Source organism: Mchenga conophoros, linkage group LG8 (assembly GCF_057382185.1).
Source record: "Mchenga conophoros isolate Kocher_MC1m ecotype Shallow Benthic linkage group LG8, M_conophoros_male_GT1.1, whole genome shotgun sequence".
NCBI classification, from domain to species: domain Eukaryota; kingdom Metazoa; phylum Chordata; class Actinopteri; order Cichliformes; family Cichlidae; genus Mchenga; species Mchenga conophoros.
This window is the reverse complement of record NC_140533.1, coordinates 6,435,658-6,461,990: the sequence shown is the minus strand read 5'-3', so window position 1 is coordinate 6,461,990 and position 26,333 is coordinate 6,435,658. Positions and strand designations below refer to the sequence as shown.

At 42.2% G+C, this 26,333-nt stretch overlaps 2 protein-coding genes across 4 annotated transcripts; one reads left to right on the top strand and one right to left on the bottom strand.

Annotated features, from left to right (window-relative positions):
* Positions 1–990: 990 nt before the first annotated feature.
* On the bottom strand, positions 991–10,444 carry LOC146568017 (uncharacterized). Of its 3 annotated transcripts, XM_085283773.1 has the most exons (4): positions 10,323–10,444; positions 10,169–10,252; positions 9,816–9,903; positions 991–8,828 (listed from the first exon to the last, which is right to left on the bottom strand). In XM_085283773.1, the coding sequence occupies exon 4, from the start codon at positions 8,697–8,699 to the stop codon at positions 2,535–2,537; it is 6,165 nt and encodes a 2,054-aa protein (XP_085139899.1). In that variant the 5' UTR covers positions 8,700–8,828; positions 9,816–9,903; positions 10,169–10,252; positions 10,323–10,444; the 3' UTR covers positions 991–2,534. The 3 variants fall into 3 exon arrangements, with proteins under 3 accessions (XP_085139899.1, XP_085139897.1, XP_085139898.1); XM_085283771.1 differs by lacking the exon at positions 9,816–9,903; XM_085283772.1 differs by having other exon boundaries at positions 10,169–10,415.
* Positions 10,445–13,558: 3,114 nt separating this feature from the next.
* LOC146568016 (uncharacterized) lies at positions 13,559–24,290 on the top strand. Its single transcript, XM_085283337.1, has 5 exons — positions 13,559–13,626; positions 19,995–20,045; positions 22,630–22,737; positions 22,870–22,895; positions 23,919–24,290. Exons 1-5 carry the CDS (start codon positions 13,566–13,568, stop codon positions 23,988–23,990), a joined length of 318 nt encoding a protein of 105 aa, XP_085139463.1. The 5' UTR covers positions 13,559–13,565; the 3' UTR covers positions 23,991–24,290.
* Positions 24,291–26,333: the final 2,043 nt, after the last annotated feature.

The window sequence follows — 26,333 nt, the reverse complement described above, 5'->3', positions numbered from 1 at the left end:
TGCCTTTATTGTCACTATACAGTTGTACAATGAGATACAGAGCATCTCCTACTCAGTGTAAACATGCTGGGGGGTACAGTTCTGCAGCGCTATGTACATATGGACAGTATTAACATAGGGAAAAACATATATATATATATATATATATATATATATATATATAAAATGTACAATATACAAGACGTAAGTAATATGTAATAAATAGTGTTATTTATATACAGTTGAGTTATTGCACATAGAATAGGTATTGCACAGTGGTGGTCCATAGAGGAAGTGGGAAGTGGGGGGGCTGTGTTATCTGTGCATGTGTGAGTTCAGAGTGGTTATCGCTTTGGGGGAAAAACTGTTTTTGAGTCTGTGGGTTTTTGTGTTGATGCGCCTGTAGTGCTTCCCTGAGGGAAGCAGGCTGAACATGTTGAAGCCAGGGTGGGAGCTGTCCTTGATAATGTTTGCTGCTCTGCTGAGGCAGCGGGAGGAATAAATGTCCATCAGGGAGGGGAGAGGGCAGCCGATGCTCTTCTGTGCTGTCTTGACCACACTCTGAAGCCTCACTCTATCTGCTTTGGTGCAGCTGCCGTACCATACCGTGATGCAGTAGGTTAGCAGGCTCTCAATGGACGAGCGGTAGAAGGTCAGCAGCAGGTTGGAGTTCAGCTTGTACTGTAACCTGTAAATGTTGAGCTAGGTATCTCAAGATTTTGAGTATATAAGTTGAAATTTTGAGAAAATAACTCAAAATTCCAAGTTTGCTCTGCAAATCAGAAAACTCTGTAAACGATGTCATCTGCTTCTGGGTGACAAGGAAATGACTTCAAATCCTTCAAAGATCTTCCCAATTGGCAGAGGCAACTTGAAATTTCAACTTACTAAAACAAAAATTTGAATTATTTTCTCAGAATTTCAAATTATTTATGTGAAATTTCTACTTATTAACTCAAAGTTTTTTCCTTTTATTTATTCCCCCCCCCCCCCACTGGCAGAGATGAGCTTCCATAAGTAACAGAAGCTGAACTATGGCTGGGGCTTTACTTCCATGCAATACCACTTTGTGCCAAAAGATGGTGCAACAAGTCAATGTAACCTTCATTTAAGCAGGCGAAAGTACTCACTGTTATTTACAAAGGCAGCCTGCGAAAAAAGGCTCAGCCCCGCAAGGAAGATTGAGAGAAATTGGGCTAAAAAGAAACTAAAGTTAAACAGCAGCAGGATGATAATTAGAAAAGGTAGAAGAATGGCTGTTCAGTGGTGCTGCTGTGACTCAGGTCGAAGAGCAGTTCGTCCCCCAAACAGGAAGTCAAAAGATATGTTTGTATGAATCTGTGTGTTACTGATGAATAAAGCTTATATTAAAAGAACACTTAGTATTATGTTGCTGGTTCAGCCTGTACTCTAACCATTCACTAATCCAATTTAAAGCAAATACCCATAACAGTAGTTATTTTCTTTTATTGGAATGCATCACAGACACAAGACAGCCCTGCTTGATTCTACAAACTTGCAAAACAAATTCTCCCTCATATCCTCTCCATACAAAACATGAATTCCAATAATACCAGTTGAAGCTTTCAGACAGTATAAATGCAAACATAATCAAAATGTGCAATTTGGACTTTAGCATGCAAAGGTTTCCAAAATGTTGTGGTATGGAGATAGTTAAAATCAATAAGATTTGGTTCAAGTATATCGAATGATAAATGACTGTATATGTCTGGTGAAAAAGGAACTCTCAAGACAACAAACCTTGCAGGTAGTAAAAGAAATGCTACAATATCTACACAGTTGTGGAGACCCAATACAACTGTAATATATAACAAACTGTCAGCATTTACAATAAATAAACATTTTACAGTGAAGCCCACCCTCTCTGTTTATACTTAAATACATTATGTACATGGAACATCCATGTCCATTTTACTCAAAAATCTTACGCAAACCCTTTCAACCACATTTAAATTAGCACATTCTACATCATTCATCCAATAAGTCGTCATCTTTTGTCAGGTTATGCTCATCTAAAAGCCATTCTCTTTTCACAAAGCCATTAATGGCTTCAGTAGCTTTACAAATCCAACACAACTTCAGTGCCTCCTGAAAATGGAAGGCAAGAAAAACAAAACCACAATCACAGATCTAAACTGCAAAAACAGTCAACACTGAAGGGAAAAAACGCCCTGAAATATGCATTGGCAATGAACTTTACATTCCTGGGAACATTTGTGGTGCATTTTTCCTCATTCTGTCTGTAACAGGCCAAATGTAGCAGTACAACAAAAAGTATTTACAAGAGCAATTATTTCTTTCTGGGATTGCTGTTTTGTACCAGCGTTCAACAACCAAACAGAGAAAGATCCATCACTACAGTGTTGTTGCTTTTTAATAGTCCTTCTGTCAAATGCCGGTATAGTATAAGAAGGCAAAGTTGGTTGGGAAAGAGTTTTAATGTGACAAAAGCATTTTTTAAAAAACTCCTGGAATGCAACAAACACCACAATTCAGTGATATAAAACAGCATTCCTTTTAAACCCTCTGGCCCATCAGCTAGGACAGTCGAGTTCCTCAGTGCCTATGAACTCCCCTAACATGTGTTCGTTCTGACCATAGAGAGGTTCCAAATATGGATGTGCATCTTTACAGTACATTTGCATTGATCTCTCTATATTCCTCTGCTCAAAGTCCTCTGGTTCCAAATGAGGTGCCTGAATTGTAGCTTTCGGACCCATGGGCGACAGAGGCACTGGGACAAAGCCATGGTAAACAACCAAAGGAGGGCTCAAGACCTCCATAGGGGATGCCTTAGGGACAGCACCTTCTGGTGGCTGGACTGGCAGCTGCACATAGCTTCCTGTTTCAGGATCAAAGAAGGTTTTCGTCTTGACTTGTACAGGCACGTCTACAAAAAAATACTGTCCTGAGTCTGGATCCTGGAGCAGCTTACGTTGGGTCATGGGGAAGGACTGCGTAACGATAGCATGCTCCATGCTAGACTGTCGAGACAGCTGGCTGGTGTGGCTTGATTGGCGGGATAGGGGTGAAGGGCGAGGTACTTCTGTGGCATATGCATCAATACTGTGGCTCCGTCTCAGAGGGTTGTCTCTGTTAGACTTGTTTCTGGCTCGGCCTCTCTGCTGAAGCTCATCCATGATGGATTTCTCAATGCGTTGGGTTCTGGGATCAAGCTTCTCATTGACCGGCATGTCGGCGCTGAGTCTGCGCTCGGCTCTATCTCCTAAATGCCGGTCAGTGCTTTGTGTTCGATGCAAAGCCCTGTCTGGCACTTGTTTCTCACTGATGTGAGCTTTGTAGACGGGCACGTTACTGATGATCCTGTCGCTACTGCAATGTCTTTGCTCTGTCTTATCTCCAGTGTGTCTGCGGCTGCTGCGGCCTTGTCTTTCCGATGCCATACTGGGTAGGGCTTCTCTCCTCTGGTTGTTACTTTCCAATGATTTGTGATCCTGTCTCAGAGTCTCATGCTTGACTTCTGATTTGTTGCAGCTGGGACTTTCTTTCTTGTTTAGCAGTTGCTCACACTGGCTGTTGCTGTTTTTACTATGGTGGCTTCTGCTGTGATCGTCCTCAATTTTTCCTCTGTGTTCTTTCTCGCTCCTCCTGCCATTTCTGTTACCAGTGCTGCTTTTGTGCTCAGACTTATCAGCCTTGTGTCTTTCTGCTCTGTGTTTGCTACTGTTGCTGCTGCTTTGAGAAGACCTGTGAGGTGACTTTTGGGCCTCTTCTTTCTTTATCCTTCTATTTGCAAGCTTGATTGCTTTTAGAACTGCCTTTTCCGATTTAGGTAGGACGGGCGGTGGCTTCAGCAGACCTGTTTGGCTTTCATTATCACCGCCACTTTGGCTGAACCCCATTGTCGTATCATATTCTGTCAGCCCAGCGTTTAACACCGTCTCCTCAGATGTGTCAGCTGTGCTGGTGGTTAGACTTTCCACTCCTTCTGATGATGGGCTTAACCCGGAAAATCTGTCTTCCTCCTGTGGCACAGTGAGGAACCCTCCAGCTTGTGACTTCTGTGGGTTTTCATCTTGAAGATCTGAAGGATAAACCAGCTGGGGTGCTGACTGAATCGATGTCATCTCTGTAGGCGTAAGAATGTCTGCTAGAATTACGGCCCTCCCACTGGTGGTAGCACTGGATTCATTAGCCAGTGTGAGCTCTGGACATTCCTTTGCATGATGTAGCTCATCCTCTCCCCTCTCTGAACCACTCAGACTCCCTCTGGGCGACCAGGGTTGTATGGTCTTCCTTAATTTGTTACTAAAAGTGTTGTCTTTGACTTTAAACAGGGAAGGGATCCCCAAGGTCGGTGAGAAAGTATTAACAGGTGACAGAGTTGCTGAATTACTTTCATTGTTACTTAATCTTTCATCTGTATCTGCATCTTCTCTCTCTTTGCTAGCCTTCCATACTTCCAGCTCTTGTTGAGGAGACTTTACGGGTTGCTTTATAGCATCTGGCTCGCTTTCGTGATCACTTAAAGAATAATATTCCACTTCTGCCCTGTCCGAATCGCCTCTTGTGTTCCGCGAAACATTTCGCACTGCCTCGTTAACCACCTTCACCTCTTCAGTTACATTTTCAAAGTTGTGGAGTGTGCTCTCCACAGAGAAGTACGAGGATTTCGAGGACAAGCTGGCCTGATCGGGCGGGCTCTGAGTTACACTAACACCATTCACCAGCAGCAAGGGCGATATTATGTCTCTGGGGATTTCGCTATGAGCTTCTGAATCCACATTTTTATCCTCAATCGGTTCATGTATTTTCGTAGGTTCTTCATCCATTACTACATTCTTAGTCACCGTCCCATCTGCTGTGATTAAATGATCTGGTTTTAATGGGGCCTTTCGCTTTATCCTGCATGCCTCTTGTGCCTTAGCAGCATTGTTTTCAGCTGATGCACTCCTTGGGCTCATATTTATGTGCAAGTTGTTGCAAGTTGCACTGAACTGTGATGATATCAGACTTTTCTCCAAATTCCACCTCTCGTTACTGGAGCTGATTTCACTCTGACTGGGCACAGCATAATCAGTATTTACCTCTTGTACAGCTAAATCTTTCCCCGTTGCGTTAAGGTGTACCTCAAGATTTTCATATCTCCCATCTTTGTTGCAGACATTTTCATCCACAGAGTCTTTCTCGCTAGCGACGCTTCCACGTCTCCTATTACCACCTTTTTTGATCCTAGGAGGAACAGGAGGAGTGTCGACTTTGCTGCCTACAGTTTCATTCATCAGGGAATCTCCGCTATCCTCAGACACCTGTCTAGCAACTTGTTTTGAATTAGCCTCTGGATTATCGTGACTAGAACGATCGGTAAGTTTGTCATTCAAATGTCTGCCTGTAGATTTTTGGAGTGTGTTCACCTCACTGCTAATCTTGTTCAAGCCAGGTAGTGCTACCCTACCGCCTGATCTGTGTGATTCTCCAAGTCTAGGTTCAGTCTGTGCCAAAATCTGTTTCAGGTGATTGTGGTCTCTCAGATCACTCAACATTTCTTTTAGTTCCTTTTCTTTAAGCGCAGAAGTGCTGTCATTTTCTTTCTCTCTCCTCACTGTGATAGCATCTTTTGTAGAGTTTTTACTTTGCTGTGCCCTTGCTGTATAACTTTCACTGCAAACTTTCTCATCTAACTGTGGATTTGCATCTGCTTCTGTTAATTTATTCTTCTTCCTCTCCCTTTCTGAGATGATCTCTTCGAGTGCCATTTTGGCTTTGTCATAGTTGTCATTTATGAGCGCTTTGTTTACGATTACATTGCTATCTAACTTTGCGAAGTCCTCCTGTTTGTTCTGCTCCTTTTCTCTCTTTGCAAACATTTCTCTCTTGGCTGACGTGTTGCCTCTTATCGACAGCATGCCTCTCTTTATATTTCGAAGCTCCCTTGAGATCAGATCATTTTTAGCCTTCGTCTCCTCGTCTATGTTAACCACCTCCAGTTTGCTCCTCGCGTTTTCGAGAATGCGATTACCAAGCCTAGCTCTCTCCAGCTCTTTCAAAGCATTCAAATCATTAATTATGTGCTCGCTGTCTTTAATTTCTCTCGCCTCCTCATCCAACTCCCCTCTTGCATTCACGTTCGGATTGCCCTCTTCATTCTCCTCGACTTGTTCATCATCGGTCACTGCAAATCTCTGATATTTTATATAGTTATTCTGTCTGGCTGAGAATATATATTTTAGCTTGCCTTGTTTCTGGATGGAATCATTTTCTTTTGGTGGCAAATCTAGTTTTGGTTCCTTCAATTCATCATTACGCATTTGCTGTTTATCAAGAGGAAGTTTAATATCAGATTTAGCAATATTTCTCACTGGAACAGGTGGTGGCTCTTTCTTGACATTACTACTGTTGCTAACCTGCTTTCCATTATTCAGTTCATTCCTGTTTTGGGATAAAAAATTGCTTTCTGCCACCAAACTCTCCTTCTTGCTGCCTAACACCTCCTTTGAAACATTCTCATCAATTTCTTTCTGCCGCAGTTCTTCTCTGTCTGCTGCGTGCTTGTTGATGCTATCTGACTGAGCTTTATTTTTGGCTGCATTAATTGCTTCCCTCGCTGCTCTGATCACATCCACTGTGCTTATTATTTGGCCACTGGCCTCTTTTTCCTTAGACATCTGCTGTGCCCCAAAGACTTTATCCTTCCTGTCTTTCACTGGACACTTTGTTTTCTCTGGCACATTTGGGGGCCTTTTCCCTACTGATGGCAGACCCTCATTCTCAAGCGTGTGGGGTGAAATTAGGGGTAAGCAATCTTTGATGATGTTTGAAGTGTTTGGTGAAAGCCCCGTGTTCGTTGGCAGTGCCTTAGGGGAAAGCTCTTTGTTTAGCATAAGCGGCGAAACTTTCTGCATCTCGGTTGGTGCATCTGTATGTGCAGGTGTGCTCTGAGGGACTTGAAGATATTTTATATCACCGTCAACAGGGCTGGCTTTCTTGTACAGATTCAAAGAAGGGTAGTTTTGCTTTTTAGCCATTGAGCTCTTGTTCTTCTTTGGGTATATAAAGGGGGGCATGGAGTTTTCTTCCCCAAGAGCCTCCCTTTTGCTCTGAAGTAGATTTGACAACAAATAATCGTCTGACAGAGGCCTGTCAGACCTATCCTCTGTAAGATCAACAGTTGGGGATCCGTGGGATTCCAAAATAGGACTGCAGACTGTCAGTCCATCTTTCGTCATGGCAGGTGTGCTTAAACCAGATCCACTGCCTTCAGAACCAGCTCGTGGATTTTTCTGATTGTCGTCTGTGCCGCCTTCGGGCAGCTCCACAGTTTTGAATTTAGGGGGACTGTAGCGGCTCTTCACCCTTTTCCTATTGTCTTTGAGGTTGAAGAGGATGCTGGAGGCCAGTGATTTGTAGCTGTCCCGCTTAACTTGAGGTTCAGGGGTCCCCTTGGCCTCAGAGTGCGGTCTGAGCGGAAGGTCAAATGCAGAAGGCGAGAGGACCGTTTGGAGGATTTCTGATGTTTCTGTCGGCTGCCTGGAGGGAATGAGCGGAGTCATCAGCTGGCAGATGTTGAACGGAGTAGAAGCTACAGAGCTGACCTCCTCAACTGCTTTGACTTCCACAGATATGACTTCCTTTTTGACCAACAAAAGACTTTCATCCACTGTTTTCAAATGGTTTTCTGGAGGAGTCATCCCAGGCTGATTGACCAGAACAGCACTTGTTGCTCTGGACCTGTTGCGCCTCCAGGGGGCAGCAGTTCCATTCCCTCCATCGGATGAGCACCTCTTCTCAGCTGGAGCCACTGAGGGCTTTGGTAGGACCTTTGGTGGTTGTGGGGGAGGCATGGGTTTAGGAGCAGTGGGAGAACAAGGCTGAGCTTCTTCTTTCTGAGATGACAGAGGCTTCTCCGCATGCAAAGTTTCTTTTCTACATGCCTTGGTTAGTTCCTTGTACAGCGGCAACTCGTACATTTTAGGGATATTATCTAGGGGGAGAACGGAGCTCACTGTGTCCCCCTGGACAAAGGGGAACTGGTTAAAATCAGTCCATGTCTGAAAAGGACTAAACTCACTGTGGAGAAAAAAGTTTTTAATGTTAAGTTTTCTTAATTTGACAGTGGCCTTCCCATTTTTAATCCTTTTGGATTTTCCTGTAGGAAGGCCAATGTCTTTGCCAGTTTTGTTGGATGAGCCATCAGCAGACTGATGCTTAAGAGGGTTTTTGTAATGATGATCTGTGAGACTGGTGTGATAATCTGAGGAGAATTCTGACAGCTCTCTCTGAATGCTGCGAAGTGCCGTTTTATCCCACGATTCTCCATTAGCATCAGTCGTGCTTCCATTTTTGATTAACATCCCCTTGCAGCTTTCCTCTGTGGCGCTTAAAGCTTTGAGGAAAGATGACATGTGGGATATAGTTTTCTGCTGATGGTGTTTCCATGGCTGGGTGTGATTTTTCTCACTTTTGCTTTGCCCCTGTTTTTTAGATTCCTTAACAGGATTCTTTTTAAGTGGCTCCTCCGCCAGAGGTTTGTGGCAGCTGAAAGGCGAGTATCCACACAAGAAGTCATCATTGTAAACTGCATCATCTCCAACGCAGAGACTTCGGAAGGCTCGATCGGTGAGAGTGCTAACCTCCCGATCGGTCTCGTCCATGAACAAGTCCGTGAAGCCATTGGGGAAGCGGTGGTGGAGCATGCTCCCTGCCCGATGGCTCATGTGTCGCTTTTCCACGCAGCTCATGATGTCAGCGACTGTCTTTGCGTCTTTGCATCACCAGCTGTGCCTCCTGTACAGCTGCTTCTCCTCTGCAGGTTCCAGTTTCTTCCAGCTCAGGATGACATCTGGAAAGCGGTGGGTTACGTAAATTTCCTAAAAAACAAGCCAGTGAAATCAGTGTTAGTTTTCACATAAGCTTTTCTAAAACCGTTTAACTGTCACACAGTTTAAGCAGTTAACTGTTAGCATTTGTGCAAGTCAAGAATCCAAAAATGGTTGTTTGACTGACATGATTACTTTAAATGGTTTTGAACTCGCTGCACTGATGACCTTTATGTACACAACATGTGCTGGCTACAGCCATGCTGTCACTATGCAGGCAGTAGACAAACACTTCATACCATGCAGTTATTTTAAGCATCGCATGATGCCTTAAGCTGTGAGCACCAAGCATGGGATGAAAATAAATGCTTCCCTTTTTTAGGAAAAATATGAAGATTTCTGTTATTTGTGTCCACATATTTGAAATAATGATATTCTTCACAATCAACATTCACTTTAAAAGAAGAAGATCTTTCATTTAAATGTCAAACATTTGTTCAGCTGTTATCTAGGTATATTTTTTGCTAAGCTTTAGATGCATGACAATATTGACATGAATCTATAGAAAAGAAGGCAGGAAATGTGAGTAAATCGTCAGTCAGTGTCACAGATCAGCAGCAGCTGCTCTACTGTAGCTTCCTTGAGCTATGTGGGGGAGGTTTTAGAATAGCTCATTAACCTATTTATACGGCCTGACCTGGGAGCATAGCCACAGACATATAACTCAAGTCTTCAACTATTCACACAACCATTGCTCTCCATATAAGAGGTTTGATTGAGACAAATATAACCGTACACACTTCATGAATTATAGATATGTTTAGCGCATTGAAATGGAATAAATGGAAAGCAGGTCTCTCTCCAAAGAAGTGTTTACATTCACAGTCAAGAAGGATTTTCAGGAAAGGTGGATACATTTAAAACAGAGAAAAATAAGATAAATGAATATTATGATATTTACTTTTATTTTATTATCTGAACCTAACAGATTAAATATCCAAAACTGTGTCGCTTTACTGTATCTTAGACTAGACTTACAGAAGACTTTGGCTTTCCAGGACTCTTCACTTGCCAACCATCTTAAAGCAGAGATCAGTTAGCGCCACGGTACTTTCCCAGCATCTGCCTGTGTATTTATACCCAAGGAATGAGTTATCCAAGTCACCTATACTGTATAAAGGCAAAAACCACTGGAGTGTAATTTTAGTTGTCCTAATTGTTCTCAATGTTAGTATATCTGATGTGAAAGTAAAATAAATAAACACGGTTATTTTAGAGTAAGAAAACTAATGTATGTCTGATTTTTGAGATTAATGTTTAGCACAAAACTTTGAAAAGTTTAAAGGTTTTAAGGTACATGTCTTCATATAAAAATCACACTGCTCCCTCACCTTGGTGATGGGTCTTTCATGCTGAGTTTAAGAGTCCGAGGTTTGCATAAAACCAAGTCCTAAATGTAGAATCCAAGGATCCGCCTGTCGAGAACACGTTTATAGTTAAATGTTGTCAATCGCTGGTGTGGATGAAGAAATAAAGAAAGCTCACCAAAGTGAGTCAAGCCCTGAGATCCATGTTCGAATGCGCTGGTGTGGCCAGGCTTCTGATTGTGAACTCAAATGATACCAAAATAGACGCACAAGTCGGTGTGGCCAAACTGAGCAGCAACAGAGGGCCCAGCTAGCTTGCTCACATTGGAATATCCAGTGGGTGTCGAGTGGCAGGGCAAGACAGAGGGGCAGGATGAAATGGACACTGTCATTGGTTATTTTTATAACAAGGCAGTGAGGGCTGATAGACATGGGCCCACTCTTTACCTTTGCCAACCCTGAAAACATGACAAGGCCTTCCTGTCAATAGAGATTAGCCATTGTTTGGGTTTATCCTTGGACAATAAAGACGAATGATGTACACTTTTATGGTTATACCACTCGCTAGCATTTAGCAGCTGACTAATTCTGCTACTGTCTCCCGGGGAAACAAGTTTTCTGATATTGCATCACAAAGTCCCTGAAGTGGAGATTGGCAGCTGGAGGCAGACGTCTGCTGACTGATACGGCGGAGCTGGGCTCATTGTTGAAGCTCTGTTTACAAGACTCTGTGTGACTGAGTAATCTAGTTTTAGGACCAGCAGCTGTTGTTGCTGTGAGATTACGATGAGACAGAGCTGGAATTTTGTTGACTTGTTACCCTTTGTGAGGCAGAGAAAGTCGATAGGTGAGGTCATATGTAGTGGTTAACCTTGTGTAGTCTCAAAATGGAGGAAGTTGAGTGTTTGAGAAACGTTGGGCAGCTCAAATTTATTTTATACGGGAAAATATAGTCACCAAAAATAGGTCAACTGTAGCCTTTGCAACAGCCATAGCTTCACCTATTTTAAGTGGAATAACTCAGTTAACTGGAATTTTGACTTTTTTCAGCAGCTGGTAAACATCAAGTAATTTTAGTAAGCTAATTTAGACATGGCTATTTCACTTTTTATCTGCTGTCATCTTGGCTAGCTCAAGCATTCAGAGACCTGCAATAGTAAGGAACTGTAAGGAATATGCACTCGCCAGCCTTTCTTTTAGGTATGCATTTATGATAAATGGACAAACAGCTCACACAATGTCTTAAAGCATTAGGCTAAACAATCTACAGTAAATATGAGCACTTCCACAAATACATACACTCCATACACATTTGTTTAACCTGGCATAGATGCACACGTGGGAATTAACACGGGAATGTTGGACAGCTTGCAACTGATGGAATTTTCCATGAAAGTTTGTTCAAACTTGTCAGAAATCTGATATCAGAGACTGAAAACCAGTTATGCAAAATCCATGTAAGCTAACTATCCGTTTTCTTCCATTTATCCACTGGAGCCAATCACAGCTGTCATAGGACGAGAGGAGGAGAACACCCTCAAGAGGTCACGAGTCTGACAACCATTCACATCTATGGGCTATTTAGAATCACCAGTTAAACTAACACCATTAAGTGAACTCATACTAATAAGGGAGAACGTGCAAACTCCAGACCACACCCAGATAGTGGATCTGAGCCCAGGACTTTCTTGCTGTAAGGCAACAGTGCTAACCACCACATCTATGCGTTTCCCTTGCATAGAAGTTATTTCTGGTTAATTGTAGTACTTCAAGGGTCTGCCTGTTTTATAGAAGAATATTACTGTAAATTATTAAAAAAAGACACTTTTTCATTGTGGTGCTGTTCAAAGTATACAATGTTTATGCATACACATTGATGAGAATCCTATCTCTGGTTATTTAAATATGTCGAACTGGGATATATATGAACATCAGAGGCATTGACTGATGTGCATAAAGAGAATGGAAAAAAACCAACAACCAATAAACAAGATCAGTGCCTCACAGTCCAGATCCAGGCTTTGTTTTTACCATTATGACTGACACCCACATCTGACACCAGCCTGGATCATGCTTCTTCATGCCTGCTGAGAATTGGGACAGGCAGGGAAAGGGGGTAACCGGCCTCAAGTTCTGGCAGGCTAATAAACCCAGGTATGGGAATTCTAGGACAGCTGAGACAGATCATGTACAGTGGAGGTGCAGTGAAGGTAAAAATAGGTAAAAAGCATCAAGAAAGACCTGATACATGACTTGTTGTTTTACCAGCTACATTCGTATCTTGATTATAAACTCAAACTGAGTAACTGCTATGTCTGACATCCCTTAAAATAGGGAATATATTGTGTAACAATTAAAATAAGATAAGATAAGATAAGATAACCTTTATTAGTCCCACATGTGGGAAATTTGTTTTGTCACAGTAATAAGATAATTATTTCTAAGATAATTATTATAAATAATTAATAATAAGATAATTATTTATAAGACTACTGATTTCTCAAGAAAATTTGCATAGTGAAAATAAAAGAGTCAAGTAGGTCACTGCAGAAAGGAAATTCTGCAAACTACAGAGCTGCTCTGTTATTATAATAGACATTAAAGGTGTTTTGTTAAACATTTCTTTTTCATCTGCAGCTGAGGCTAGAAATGTGCTTTGATCTGTTGGAAGAAATGACTCAACAGACTATCATTATTACCCAGAGGGGGACTTACCCAGAGGGGGACTTACACCACTACTGTAGTAATGTAAACCCCCAATGCTGATAAGGCAAGTAACTTTCAAGCAAAAGGATTTTAAAAATGCACTTGAATCATCATCATAGAAGACGTGAAGCTGTTAGACATGGCTAAACCATGGCTCTACCAAAATATTCATGACAACTTCATGACTTCATGGTACGCTGCAAGTCAATGCTGGTCTGGTGCCAGTTTGGTCTGAGCGGACACCTTGACCTGTAATATCTTGGTGACAGAAATAAATCCAATGGAACATCATGCTTACCGTGCCAACATCTCTCGACGCAAACAACCAACAATACCTGCCAACGCGTATCAAACGGATCAGTGCCACACAGTTAATGATGTTCATTAATAAACAGACGGGTGTGAATATCAAATTGACTGCACAAACAACAAACACAGACTGTTGACCACATCTGAGGAATTTATGAAACTTTTGTAGCAAACTTGCATTATAAAGCAACAGAAATACAGCACACTGCAACTAATAACACCCAGAAGTTGTATTTGTCAATTTAACATGCACAGGGAAATGTGACATACAAAAGAAGGAAGATAGATGTAATCTTTTAGTCAGCAAAGCTTTGAAGCCCACAAGCTCAGGAAATGCTTTGTTGTTGTATGAAAGGCTGAAAGGCAATTCAAGAAGTCAGTGAGTGTGTTGCAGACAGCAAGAACGATGAGAGTGTTTAAGACACGTGGATGTTTGCTGGCAGCAATCAGGATTATCTTTTTAACTGGTGAGTACAATGCATGCTTGTATGCACTTGTACATGTATACTCTCTGAACAGGTTCAGCGGCTTATTAATGCAAGTATTTAATCAGACAGCGTAGTTTGATTAAGATAACGTGCTGAAGTGAAGAGTATTTCGATCAGAGATCAAAGGAGAATGGACAGACTGCTTCTAGGAAGGCAACAGTAAGTCTTTGAATGCAAACCTTGAAGCAGATAAGCTACAGCACACCACACCAAGTGTCACTGCTGTCAGCTAAGACAGGAAACTGAGGCTACAGCTCGCATTGGGCTCGCCAAAACTGGACAACAGAAGATTGGAGAAACATTTCCCGGTCTGATGAGTCTTTCTGCTGCCACATCACAATGGTAGGAACAGAATTTGATGTAGATAAAGAGTTATGAAACAACATGAATCAGGGATTCAGCAGCATGAATAGTGTAGGTATAGGTAGTGATATGTAATGGTGTGGGGGATATTTTCTTGGCACACTTTGGGCTCTTTAGTATCAGCGGGCCAAGAATTGTTTACAGTGGCTTGCAAAAGTATTCGGCCCCCTTGAACTTTTCCACATTTTGTCACATTACAGCCACAAACATGAATCAATTTTATTGGAATTCCACGTGAAAGACCAACACAAAGTGGTGTACATGTGAGAAGTGGAACGAAAATCATACATGATTCCAAACATTTTTTGCAAATAAATAACTGCAAAGTGGGGTGTGCGTAATTATTCAGCCCCCTTTGGTCTGAGTGCAGTCAGTTACATAGACATGAGTGCCATGCCTGATGAGTGCCAATGACTAAATAGAGTGCACCTGTGTGTAATCTAATGTCAGTACAAGCACAGCTGCTCTGTGATGGCCTCAGAGGTTGTCTAAGAGAATATTGAGAACAACAACACCATGAAGTCCAAAGAACACACCAGACAGGTCAGGGATAAAGCTATTGAGAAATTTAAAGCAGGCTTAGGCTACAAAAAGATTTCCCAAGCCTTGAACATCCCACAGAGCACTGTTCAAGCCATCATTCAGAAATGGAAGGAGTATGGCACAACTGTAAACATACCAAGACAAGGCCGTCCACCTAAACTCACAGGCCGAACAAGGAGAGCGCTGATCAGAAATACAGCCAAGAGGCCCATGGTGACTCTGGATGAGCTGCAGAGATCTACAGCTCAGGTGGAGGAATCTGTCCACAGGACAACTATTAGTCGTGCACTGCTAAGATGGGTTGTGAATTCTTGATTTTGCACTTCGTCCTTTACCATCTTAGTATTTTTTGGAGGCAAAATTGACCTTATTTGGATAGAAAGTTGGAGTGCTGAGGTATCAGCTAAAGTTTACAAGCTTGTTTAACTGGGTGCATCCATAGATGAGACAGAGTGCTGTTCACTTAGATGGCTGTTGTGAAAGGGTTTCTCGTCACCATGGAAATGATTCTGCGATCTTCTACCACTGTTGTCTTCCATGGACGTCCAGCTCTTTTTGTGTTGCTGAGTTTACCAGTGCTTTCTTGCTCAGGATGTACCAAATTACAGATTTTGCCACTCCTAATATTGTAGCAATTTCCCCAGATGGGTTTTTTCTGTTTTCACGACTTGAGGGTGGCTTATTTCACCTGCATGGAGAGCTCCTTTGACTGCATGTTGTCTGTTCTAAATGCAAGCAACATACTTCAAATTAACTCAAAAACCTTTTACCTACTTAATTGATAATGACATAACGAAGGAATTGCCCACTTCTGCCCATGAAATAGCCTTTGAGTCTCAGTTTGAAATATTACAGTCTGAATATCTCTTACACATTCTGCTGTTTGCTCCATCTACTCCTTTATGATATATTCACGCAATGTTTTTTTTTATATTAATTTGTAATGTACATGGTATTAATATTTTCAGCCATTTGACCTGAGTCAAACCCTTAGTGAACAGTCAGACTGTGCCTCCTGTAACTACTGGATATGGCACATTATATAAGAGGTCATACAGTCTGTTCACTTGAAATTTTATCTTACTCAGTCCTGCAGCACTCAGGATGTGTTAAGCAGCAATTGCCATAGACCGATAAATAACACATAGATCTTTTCCTGACGAGTCACAGGTTTGACCCCAGCAACAGCCAGTCGTACAATCATCCAACTACTGCTTGTATCCTTCAGCAAGGCATTTAACCCACACTTGCTGGTTTCTGCTGAAAATCTATTTCCTTTGCTTCTCATTTATCATCTGGCTTATGGTAACAGCAGACCGAGTCTAAGAGCTGCCCCTTGAATGTGACTCATGGTTCCAATCTGTAAGAGAGCCAATTGCTGAGCATGTGTGCTCTGTTTCAGCAGCACTCTGCTGCAGTTATATACTTAACCTCACACAGCACCATTCCACTTATTTTGGCCTCTGAAGGAGCAGCTGGAGACTGAGTGCCTGGCTCAGGGGTGTCATAAATTTCAGTGTTTTCTTCCTGTGCTCTGCCCATGTCTGGTCTTGCATGTCTGGTCTTGCAGCTTTAATGCACCAAACAGGGATGATGTATGTCACTCCTTCTGTTGGCCTGAAACTTTGTGAAGGAATTGGGTAACTGAAACTTGTGGGCACACAACCAGCTACCGAAAAAATATAGATAAGCCTAAGTGTTGTTATTTTGGCTGCTGCCATGTAGTTTCTTTGGAGCCCAAGCTTGTATACTTATGCCTGCTACTTAGTGCAAAGCAACAGACTTATCTTTGACTGGTTACAGTGCTAGCATGTAGTAATCACCTATGCTTTGACATTTCGTGAACTTTTATGAACCCTAAAAACAAAAATACAAAAAGAATTACTCAGTAATTTAGTTGTTTTTTTCTATTGTTTTTGTGGAAATAAGAGCTTTGGTTCAGCCTAAGCTGGAAAAAAAAAAAAGGTTTTTCAATCAAAGTGGTAAATGTGGTTTTAATATAGGTAACAGGATCAAATCTAGCAAACTAAGGCCTAGGCCATGCCAGGACAAAGGGCATTCATAACGGGGAAATTCCGGACTGTTACTAATGTGAAACATATTTGGTGATAGACAAACATCAGTCAGCTATGCAAAAACTGTCTGATGCACATACGGGCCTTTATCATGTTCATGTTGTAGTCCTACTACATTTAAAGGACTATTATAAATCTGGTATTTAAAGTTTATCCTTTTGTTCTAAAGTAAAATGCTAAATGGCCTGCATTTGTATAGTGCTTTACTTAGTCCCTAAGGACCCCAAAGTGCTTCACACTACATTCAGTCATTCACCCATTCACACACTGGTGATGGCAGCTACATTGTAGCCCCAGCTGCCCTGAGACAGAGGAAGTAAACATAAATGGTATAAACTCTCTGTATTTTTTGCTTATTAACTTTTATAAATACTTTTGGCAAGAGCTGGCCTAAGGTTAATTTTTGCCAGACATTTAAGGAACTTCCACTCAGTGAAGCAGTGGGCAGCTATTGGGCACCTGGTGAGTAGTGTATGGGGCCACCACTCTACCTACTGAGTTATCCCTGCCACTATCAATTTGAGTAATATGAATTGGATCAGATTAGAATGTACCATTTGTGCTGCCTGTCATGGATGTGTAGGACAGCTATGATAGCTATTCTACCGATGGGTGGACAGTGCAGAGGCACTAATCATCAGACAGGACCTTGGTTGTGGCGTTCCACATATGCTCTGCCTGCTAGCATCTTTCATCCTGTTATGTGCTGGGTTGTGTCAGGGACATCTCTGCACAGCCACACCTAAGTGTTTGGCAGAGTATACAGGAACATCTATGCCAAGTATGGCCTGGAAGTCCCGAGGTCATAACGGGATATGAGAATGTCCAATCTAAGATCCTGTGGGACTTTCAGATACAGACAAACTGGTGATTGCAAACCAACCAGACAGAAGTGACGGACAAGCAGGGCAAGACGGTCGTAGTTGTACCAAGTGATGGCAAAACATCAAGAAGAAGAAAGCTTGAGAAATACTAAGGGCTGAGAGAGGAGCTTGAGAAGATGTGATGGGGGAAGGCAGCAGTGGTTCTTGTTGTAGTCAAAGCACTCAGGGCAGTGAGCCCCAAACTGGGGGAGTGGATCATCCGAGATCTCTGTCCAGAAGAGCGCAGTCCTAGGAACAGCAAAGATACTGCGCAGGACCATCAAGCCCCCAGAGTTCTTGGAGAAACTTAAAGGATAACAAGACTGAGTGGGGTATTTTGTTTTATGTATACATGGTCGCACAAACTTTAGTTCAAATTGGCCCATTACTTCACAATAGTTTATTGTGAAATATCAGTGCTGGATGAGATGGTGTATATGTATGTATGTATGTATGTATGTATGTATGTATGTATGTATGTATATATATATATCTATCTATATCTATATCTATCTATATATCTATATCTATCTATCTATCTATATATAGATAGATATACACTCAACAAAAATATAAACGCAACACCTTTGTTACTGCTCCCATTCCCCATGGGATGGACGTAGAGACCTAAAATTCATTCCAGACACACAATATAACCATCCCTCCCAAACAGTGGTCACAAATCAGTCCAAATGTGTGGTAGTGGGCACATCTGCTATATTGAAATAATCCATCCCACCTCACAGGTGTGCCACATCAGGATGCTGATCTGACATCATGAGTAGTGCACAGGTGTACCTCAGACTGCCCACAACAAAAGGCCACCCTGGAATGTGCAGTTTTGTCTCACAGCAAAATGCCACAGATGCCACAAGCAATGAGGGAGCGTGCAATTGGCATGCTGACAGCAGGAATGTCAACCAGATCTGTCGCCCGTGCATTGAATGTTCATTTCTCAACCATAAGCCGTCTCCACAGGCGTTTCAGAGAATATGGCAGCACATCCAACCGGCCTCACAACCGCAGACCTCGTGTAACCACACCAGCCCAGGACCTCCACATCCAGCAGGTTCACCTCCAAGATCGTCTGAGACCAGCCACCCAGACAGCTGCTGGAACAATTGGTTTGCACAACCAAACAATTTCTGCACAAACTGTCAGAAACCGTCTCAGGGACGCTCAACTGCATGCCCGTCGTCCTCATTGGGGTCTTGACCTGACTCCAGCTCGTCGCCGTAACAGACTTGTGTGGGCAAATGCTCACATTCGATGGCGTCTGGCACGTTGGAGAGGTGTGCGCTTCACGGATGAATCATGGTTCACATTGTTCAGGGCAGATGGCAGCTGAGAATGTCCCAGTTCTTGCATGGCCAGCATACTCACCGGACATGTCACCCATTGAGCATGTTCGGGATGTGCTTGACCGGCGTATACGACAGCGTGTACCAGTTCCCACAAATATCCAACAACCTCGCACAGCCATTGAAGTGGAGTGGACCAACATTCCACAGGCCACAATTGACAATCTGATAGACTCCATGCGACGATGTGTTGCACTGCATGAGGCAAATGGTGGTCACACCAGATACTGACCGGTTCTGGGTCCCCAGACCCCCAATAGTGCAAAAAACTGCACATTCCAGGGTGGCCTTTTGTTGTGGGCAGTCTGAGGTACACCTGTGCACTACTCATGATGTCAGATCAGCATCCTGATGTGGCACACCTGTGAGGTGGGATGGATTATCTCAATATAGCAGATGTGCCCACTACCACACATTTGGACTGATTTGTGACCACTGTTTGGGAGGGATGGTTATATTGTGTATCTGGAATGAATTTTAGGTCTCTACGTCCATCCCATGGGGAATGGGAGCAGTAACAAAGGTGTTGCGTTTATATTTTTGTTGAGTGTAGATATAGATATATAGATATAGAGATATAGATTAGTTAATAGCTCTCTCCTCAACACAGTGCAGCAACGTGTTGCTGACATAGTCTACTGTATGTCAAAGTGACACAGAAACAACCTTTTCCCAATTAAATCTAGATAATGGTTACTACTCCCTCCACAGTAAATATACGTAAACAATACCTCACATTAGTATCAATGACTGCATTTCTGTTAAAAGTACATCTGTTATATAACACTCAGCTTATGTTATCTGAAGCAGGAGGGAAGGAGTCAGGTTAACCTCTCTAACCACTGCAGGCTTGCTAGACAATAGCTCATATCTTCAACGGTTAAAACCCAAGTCAAAGTTCTAGACTGGCCTTCAATGCATTTACTATTCTCCAGCATTATTTTTAAAGCACTGCATTTACATGAACACACCTCATCATTTATGAATGTTGTGCAATTGCTTGTTTTGTAAACTGCACACAACGTTGAGACGCCTTATCTGATAGAAGCGACCTCACTGTGGCGTTACTGCCTTCCTGTTTGTCTTGAGCGGCCTGTTTTTGTGACCTGAAAATAATCTCACTGGAAAAAAATGTTTTTCAGAGTTTTTGCTGACAAGTGTGAGAGGAGACGGCGCAGATTCAGAAACATTAGGTGGGTAACAATAACAACATAACAATTTTAAGGTGGATTATAGTTGAAGCTCAAGTTAAAGACAGCAAAATGCCTGCAGATTTCTCTGACTGATGTTAAATTATGTGTCATTCTTTTTATATTTCACAGTCAATCATTTAAGAGTCAGTCTGTCCAGTAATTATTTACCCAGTCTACCCATTCAGATTGTTTTGATTTTACAGTACCAGTCAAATATCTGGACACATCTGCACTTTGTGGCTTTTCTTTATTTCTACTATTTGGGGATTGCAGAAAAAAATTTTTTTTTTAAATATCTCAATCATAAAATAGCCGTATATAGCAAACACAAGAGTGCAAACAAAAAAAGATTCCAGCATCCACCGTTTGATATTTTCATGCACTCCTAATTCAGCTCAATTCACGCAAGTGACAAAGTTACAGAGCATGGAGAGCACTGAAGCTTACTGATGCTTCACTGCTGCTTTGCAGCGGTGAAGCAAAACAAAAAGAAAAAACACAACTGAGGCCAGCTCATCTTTGATTGACACGAAAGGATGTTTCACAAAGCCCCTTCTTGACTTTTAGTCCATTTCTTATTTTTTACTGCCGGTGTGAATACAGTATTCTCTCGCAAGAGAATTCACATGGATTTCACCTAAAATGCTTTCCCAAATGTCAATTGAAGGACACTTTCTTCACTCTTAAACTCTGGTCTACCCCAACCCAACCTATCCCATATGGGTTTAGATCAGCTCGTTATGGAGACCAGGTTATATGCTCTGCTGCTTTCATTGAGCCTAAATGTGTGTTTTTGCTGATTCTTCTGTCATCGTTGCTGTTGTGAGCATGAGCAGGATGTGATGACATGATACTTATGTCTGTTCATCAAGTGTGTAATCAGACTCATCTGCCTAAGATCAATCTTCAGTATTTATCTCTTTGCATCAGTCGCAGTGATATGTCATCTGAAGCTGATATTTAAGATGGAAACATTGATGTGCATTCTAGTCTGATGCAATATTAACTGGAGAGAAACTGAACTTCTTCTCTGGCTGCACTTACATAAACTTTCGAAGTTCTGAAAGTTTTGTTTGATTACTCTAGTTCATATATTACATGGGTGCATACACCAATCAGGCATAACATTATGACCACTGATGCCTAATATTGTGTTGGTCCTCCTTTTTCTGCCAAAACAGCCCCGACCCATTGAGGCATAGATTCCACTAGACCCCAGAAGGTGTGCCGTGGTATCTCCACTAATATGCAACAGATCCTTCAAGTCCTGTAAGTTGCAATGTGGGGCCTCCATGGATCAGACTTTTTTGTCTACCCAGAGAAGCTCAAGATGATATCTGGGGAGACCAAGTCAACACCTCAAACCATTCCTGAACCATTTTTGTTTTGTGGCAGGGAGCATTATCCTGCTGTAAGAGGCCACAGCCAACAGGGAATACCATTTCCATGAAAATGTGTACATGGTCTGTAACCATGTTTAGGTAGGTTTTATGTGCCAAAGTAACATCCACACAGATGGCAGGACCCAAAGTTTCCGAGCAGAACATTGCCCAAATCTTCCCATGGTGCACATCGGTGCCAGGTGTTCCCCAGGCAGGGAATGTAGACAAATCTGCACCGGCATCCGGCCACCCACATAATGTAAAAGAAAACATGATTCATGAGACCAGGCCACAGTCTTCCATTGCCCCATGGTCCAGTTTTGATGCTCACATGCCCATTGTTAGCGCTTTTTAGACTAGTCTGTGACTATGCAGCCCCAAAAACAATAAACTGCAATGCTTGCAGCTCCCTAATAGTTGATTGTGAACTATTACTGATGTATGTTGAACTTCTCATGCACATTCACCTGAATCTTTGTCAGATTTCAAATGTTAAACAATTGAATCTTCCCATCATTTTGGTTCTGAATCAGTGATCATCTGTACCAGTAACTGGCAGTAAAGTTGAAGTTGCCTGTGAGGGATTTCTCACTCTGACCAGCAGTAGCCCATTTCCCTGAATGCTTCCTAGAAATGTTCAGGATTCAAATTGCAAACGCCGATGATGCAATTTAATTTGCAGGAGGAGCGTGACCCTCAGATCTTTACTCCTACAAGAAGTAAACAAGTTGTGAAATCAAACATCTACTCTCTTCCTTCTCCTCTTTCACATGCGCACACACACACACACACTCTTCAGAATATCAGGAGGGGCAAACATGAGCTGGCATTCCCCAAACTGTGTTTTGTTCCTTCGCAGGTGTTTAGTCATGACTGTAACTGCTTTCTGGAGTGACCCAGGTCTCGTGGGTTTGTTTATTTCCAAGCACAGTTCAAAGGAATCATTCCCCGTTCAGAGTAATTCAGCATTAGCTTTCAATTTGAGCTCTAATTTTGTAGACAGCTGAATGAGAGCTGTCTATAAAATGAGAGCCATTTAGTGACTATCAGTAAAAAGCAGTACTAGCGGTCTTCATGTGAGGGATTTTGGTTTTACTTCTCTAAATTATAGCTAAACTTTCTAACTGGGATTCCTTTACTCCATCGTTCATCACTACCTTGTTTGTTAATGGCTGCTTGGCTTCCTCTGGTTGTTCTTTCAGATATTAAGTATGTTTTGATCGGAGGTGGGATCGGCCTGTTGTTAGTTGCTGTATTCATTATAACAAAGATCTGCATCATTAGGAAGCAAGTGAGTCAAAACAGTGAAGGTGAGATGGACTGTGAGGTTATATTACAGCCACTTACTACTTGCAAAAATAATCTTTCAATGCAAAAGTATGCCACATTAAATGCATCACGCATCTTTAAAATGTGCAACTTTCCCCCCTGCTTCCTTACAGATGTCAACATGAGAAGATTTTCAGAGGTAGGGTGGTTAACCTCATAAATTAGTTGTGTACAATAAGACTAAACACAACGCATGTCTGTGTAGGTTCTCAGTCATCCAGGTCATGGTCATCTAAGGAGCTTGGAAAGAAAAGCGTCTGTACTTGAAGACGTTTCACCTTTCATTCGAGCTATTTAAACCTTACAACGCTTCTTCATGGCACCCCAGTGCACTTCAGACCCAGCCACAACCTCAGGCAAAATCTGGTACATCCCAGGGACAAAGCGACTTATCACGATTTATCACATACACAGTACAACATATAGTGTAATGCTTGTGTCCGAGCTGCAGCCATAGCCGTGCCATTCCAGGGTTTGGTTTTTTTAGCATGGGGGGGTCAAGCCAGGACCCTTACTGTATACCGGGCGGAAATCGAACTTGTAATTCCCACTCCAAAGGAATGTAGTCTTACCAGCACACTATCTAGCTGCTAGAACTAAACAACGTAATGTATGCTATGCTGTGCGGTGCAGCAAGGAGTGCTCAGACGTCTACATTGGAGAAACCCAACAGCCACTTCATAAATGCATGGCACAACATAGAAGAGCCACCTTGACAGTACAAGACTCAGCTGTCTCAGCTGCATTTAAAGGTCAAAGGTCAATTTTTCAAAGATGCCAATGTTCAGAGAGGACAGATGGTTTGAAAGAGTGAAAGATGCCATGTATGTCCACTGTGATCTTTGAACAGAGGGGATGGCTGTAGATCTGCCACTCATGTGACTCCCACTCCCACTAGGGCTTAAATAGCTGGGACTCTGCACCATTTGGTCTCAGAACTAAAGAAGCTTCTCGGATGAGAGGTGAAACGTCTTCAAGGAAACAAGTCCACTCACTTTCTTTCAAGCTCCTCAGATAAACACAGTGTAGCTCATCTGTCTTCTGTTGTGTTTTATAAATGTCAGTGAGGAAGACATGATTGAGTCTAAATAGTTTTTAAAAAGAGAAATGTTTGCATCAACTGGTGCACATGGCCTTAAATTTTATCTGCTCTCAACCACAGCCTCAGTTGCATTCTTTGAGCCATCTCAGCCAATCAGAACGTTCTGATGCAGCGGTGTCCAGGGCCGTGTGATGACAGAGGTCCGGCACAGTGACGATGCTGTCAACCCTGCTAAAAGCGAAACATCAACCTGGCGGCCCTTTTTTTTTTTTTTTTTTTTTTCTTTTTTTTTTTTCAGTGTTGGAATTGTTGCAGAATTTCAACACTGAGTTTTACCTCTTTTACTTGTTCTGTAACATTTGTTATAATGATGTTCATAAAAAAAATATCTAAAGAAGACTGGCTTTGTGCTTTTGTTGTGTTTTATTTGTCTGTGGAACGTTGGTGTGCTTTAAAGGTCTTATAAATAGGTTCAGATCATTTATAGGCTCCACTGACACACAAGCTGCACAAAAATTATGTAACACCACGCACCCGGAAAGACACAGCTGGCAGTTTTTCCACAAGGGGGCGATGTTTGCCAACAACCACAGTGGAGCCTTTCAGTACAGGAATATAAATAAAAATAACATATGATACATTTGTTTTTGAATATCTGACCTGTATCATTATTATAACATGTCAATATTAAAATTGTAAACACTTTAGATTATGTATAAGGTGAAACGTCTTCTATTGTTACACTCACTGTAAGCAGAGTTAGTGTTCAGTTTGTAGATCCATTACTTTGGCATTTTTCCATGTCCATACTATAAGATCCATATCACCCAAATCAGAAGTCTGAGTCTTTTGCCAAGTTTGTGGGATTGCCTTTTCCAGCTCAGAGACACATGAAGAACTCATTAAAAACCCCGTCTAATATCCTGGAAACCTTACACACAGACACGGAGTAATAACATGCAGATGTTGTCAATCCTGAAGTCACAATGTTTACTACACAGTCACTGAACTACTTTTGCACTTTCACCCAGATGAAAACTAGGAACATCTGGAACATTATAAGAATATTGAGCTCTCATTTCACCTATTTATTCAATACTCTGCAGAAACATATCATTTATAGACCTGCACCGTATGCTTATACTCTGTCTGTTTGCTAACAGGCAATGAACTGAATCAAAGGGCTGGCGAGTGAAAGGGTTTGTTTGCAGAAATGGACCCACTTTTATCCGTTTATCCATTTTAGGGTCTTTGAGCCATTTGTTTGTTTTGTTTCTAAACTGCCCTGGCCAGTGTGACTGAGCTCTTTCAGTTCTTATAAAGAAACTGTTGGGGGAAAAAAGTTGAAAGTGTTGGAAGTTACACCTTTTCCATTAAGATTAGAAGGAGATGTGCTGCTGGTTGTGGCATGGTTCTAATAATGTATGCATCTTGTTTACTTGATACTCTGTATCACTCTCTATGGAGCAGAGATTCACACATTTGAAGCTCTTACTCATCATTCTCAGCATACTCAACAAAGCCAGCTGATGGGTTGGGTTGGATGGTCTGCTTTGTTCTCCCTTTGGCTCAACCACTGCAATATTTTTATTCACACTTTAGACATTTGTGAGAATATAAATCTTTAGATTATTTATATGTGTGTACTTGTTTATTTTACTGCATATTCTGTGACTGGCCAACATTTTGACTCCAGGAGCTTCTAGAGCTTTCGCAAAGTGGGGACGTCTTTGTCAGAGGAACATCCAGGCTGGTCAAACTGTCGCCAGACCAGGAGCATTTAAAGAGGCCTCAGTCCTTTATCTACAAATCAGAAATGTCCCAGATCATCCTAGCGCTGCTTTCTGAGGTTTGATAAAAGCCGGCAAAGTGTTCCAACAGTCCAAACAAGCAGAAAGACTGATGTACAAAAATTCATAGGCGATCTTGTTACCAGCACAAAATTACAGAATTTCGAGATATGAACACACACAGACCTGCAAAGACACAATATTAAACACGAGTGTCTGGGGATCTTTGTGAAAGCAGGACGAACTACTGCCCCAGTGAAGCGCTTTAGGAAAAATTGAATTAATGCAAAGATTCCCGCACACAGAGTCTGCAACCAACCCTCCCCCTCCTTCTTCTGTGTCAGCACATGTGTGTGTGTGTGTGTGTGTTCTAAAATAAAAGCCCTGATTGAGGTCTGTGGCTACTGTCCTCCACAGCTGGAAGTGTGATTTGCTCAGCGTCAACCTAAACAACACTCCCCTCCCCACCCTCCTTCCTGCACAGGAAATTACATTTCCCAGTCCTCCTACCAGAACCAGAGATGGTGCATGCACATGCACCCACACACGCACACACACACACACATATGCTCACCTGCTTGTTTCTATATGTGCAAATGTGCTCATGTGAGCCTGCCAAATGTGGTCCCACTGAGTGTGACATAAGTGGGAGGGATTAGGGGAGGTTCTGACTAGAAACAGAGAGTCCAGTGTGTCATGTTACACGCCTCAGCTGGAGAGGCGGAGGCGCAGGAGAAGAAGAGGA

Bases quoted from the DNA above. Each gene is read 5' to 3' on its own strand.
- LOC146568017 (XM_085283773.1), bottom strand. From the start codon at position 8,699: ATGAGCTGCGTGGAAAAGCGACACATGAGCCATCGGGCAGGGAGCATG.
- LOC146568016 (XM_085283337.1), top strand. From the start codon at position 13,566: ATGAGAGTGTTTAAGACACGTGGATGTTTGCTGGCAGCAATCAGGATT. The intron at 22,738-22,869 runs GTGAGATGGACT...GCTTCCTTACAG, and splicing joins AGTGAGTCAAAACAGTGAAG to ATGTCAACATGAGAAGATTT. The intron at 22,896-23,918 runs GTAGGGTGGTTA...TCTCAACCACAG, and splicing joins ACATGAGAAGATTTTCAGAG to CCTCAGTTGCATTCTTTGAG.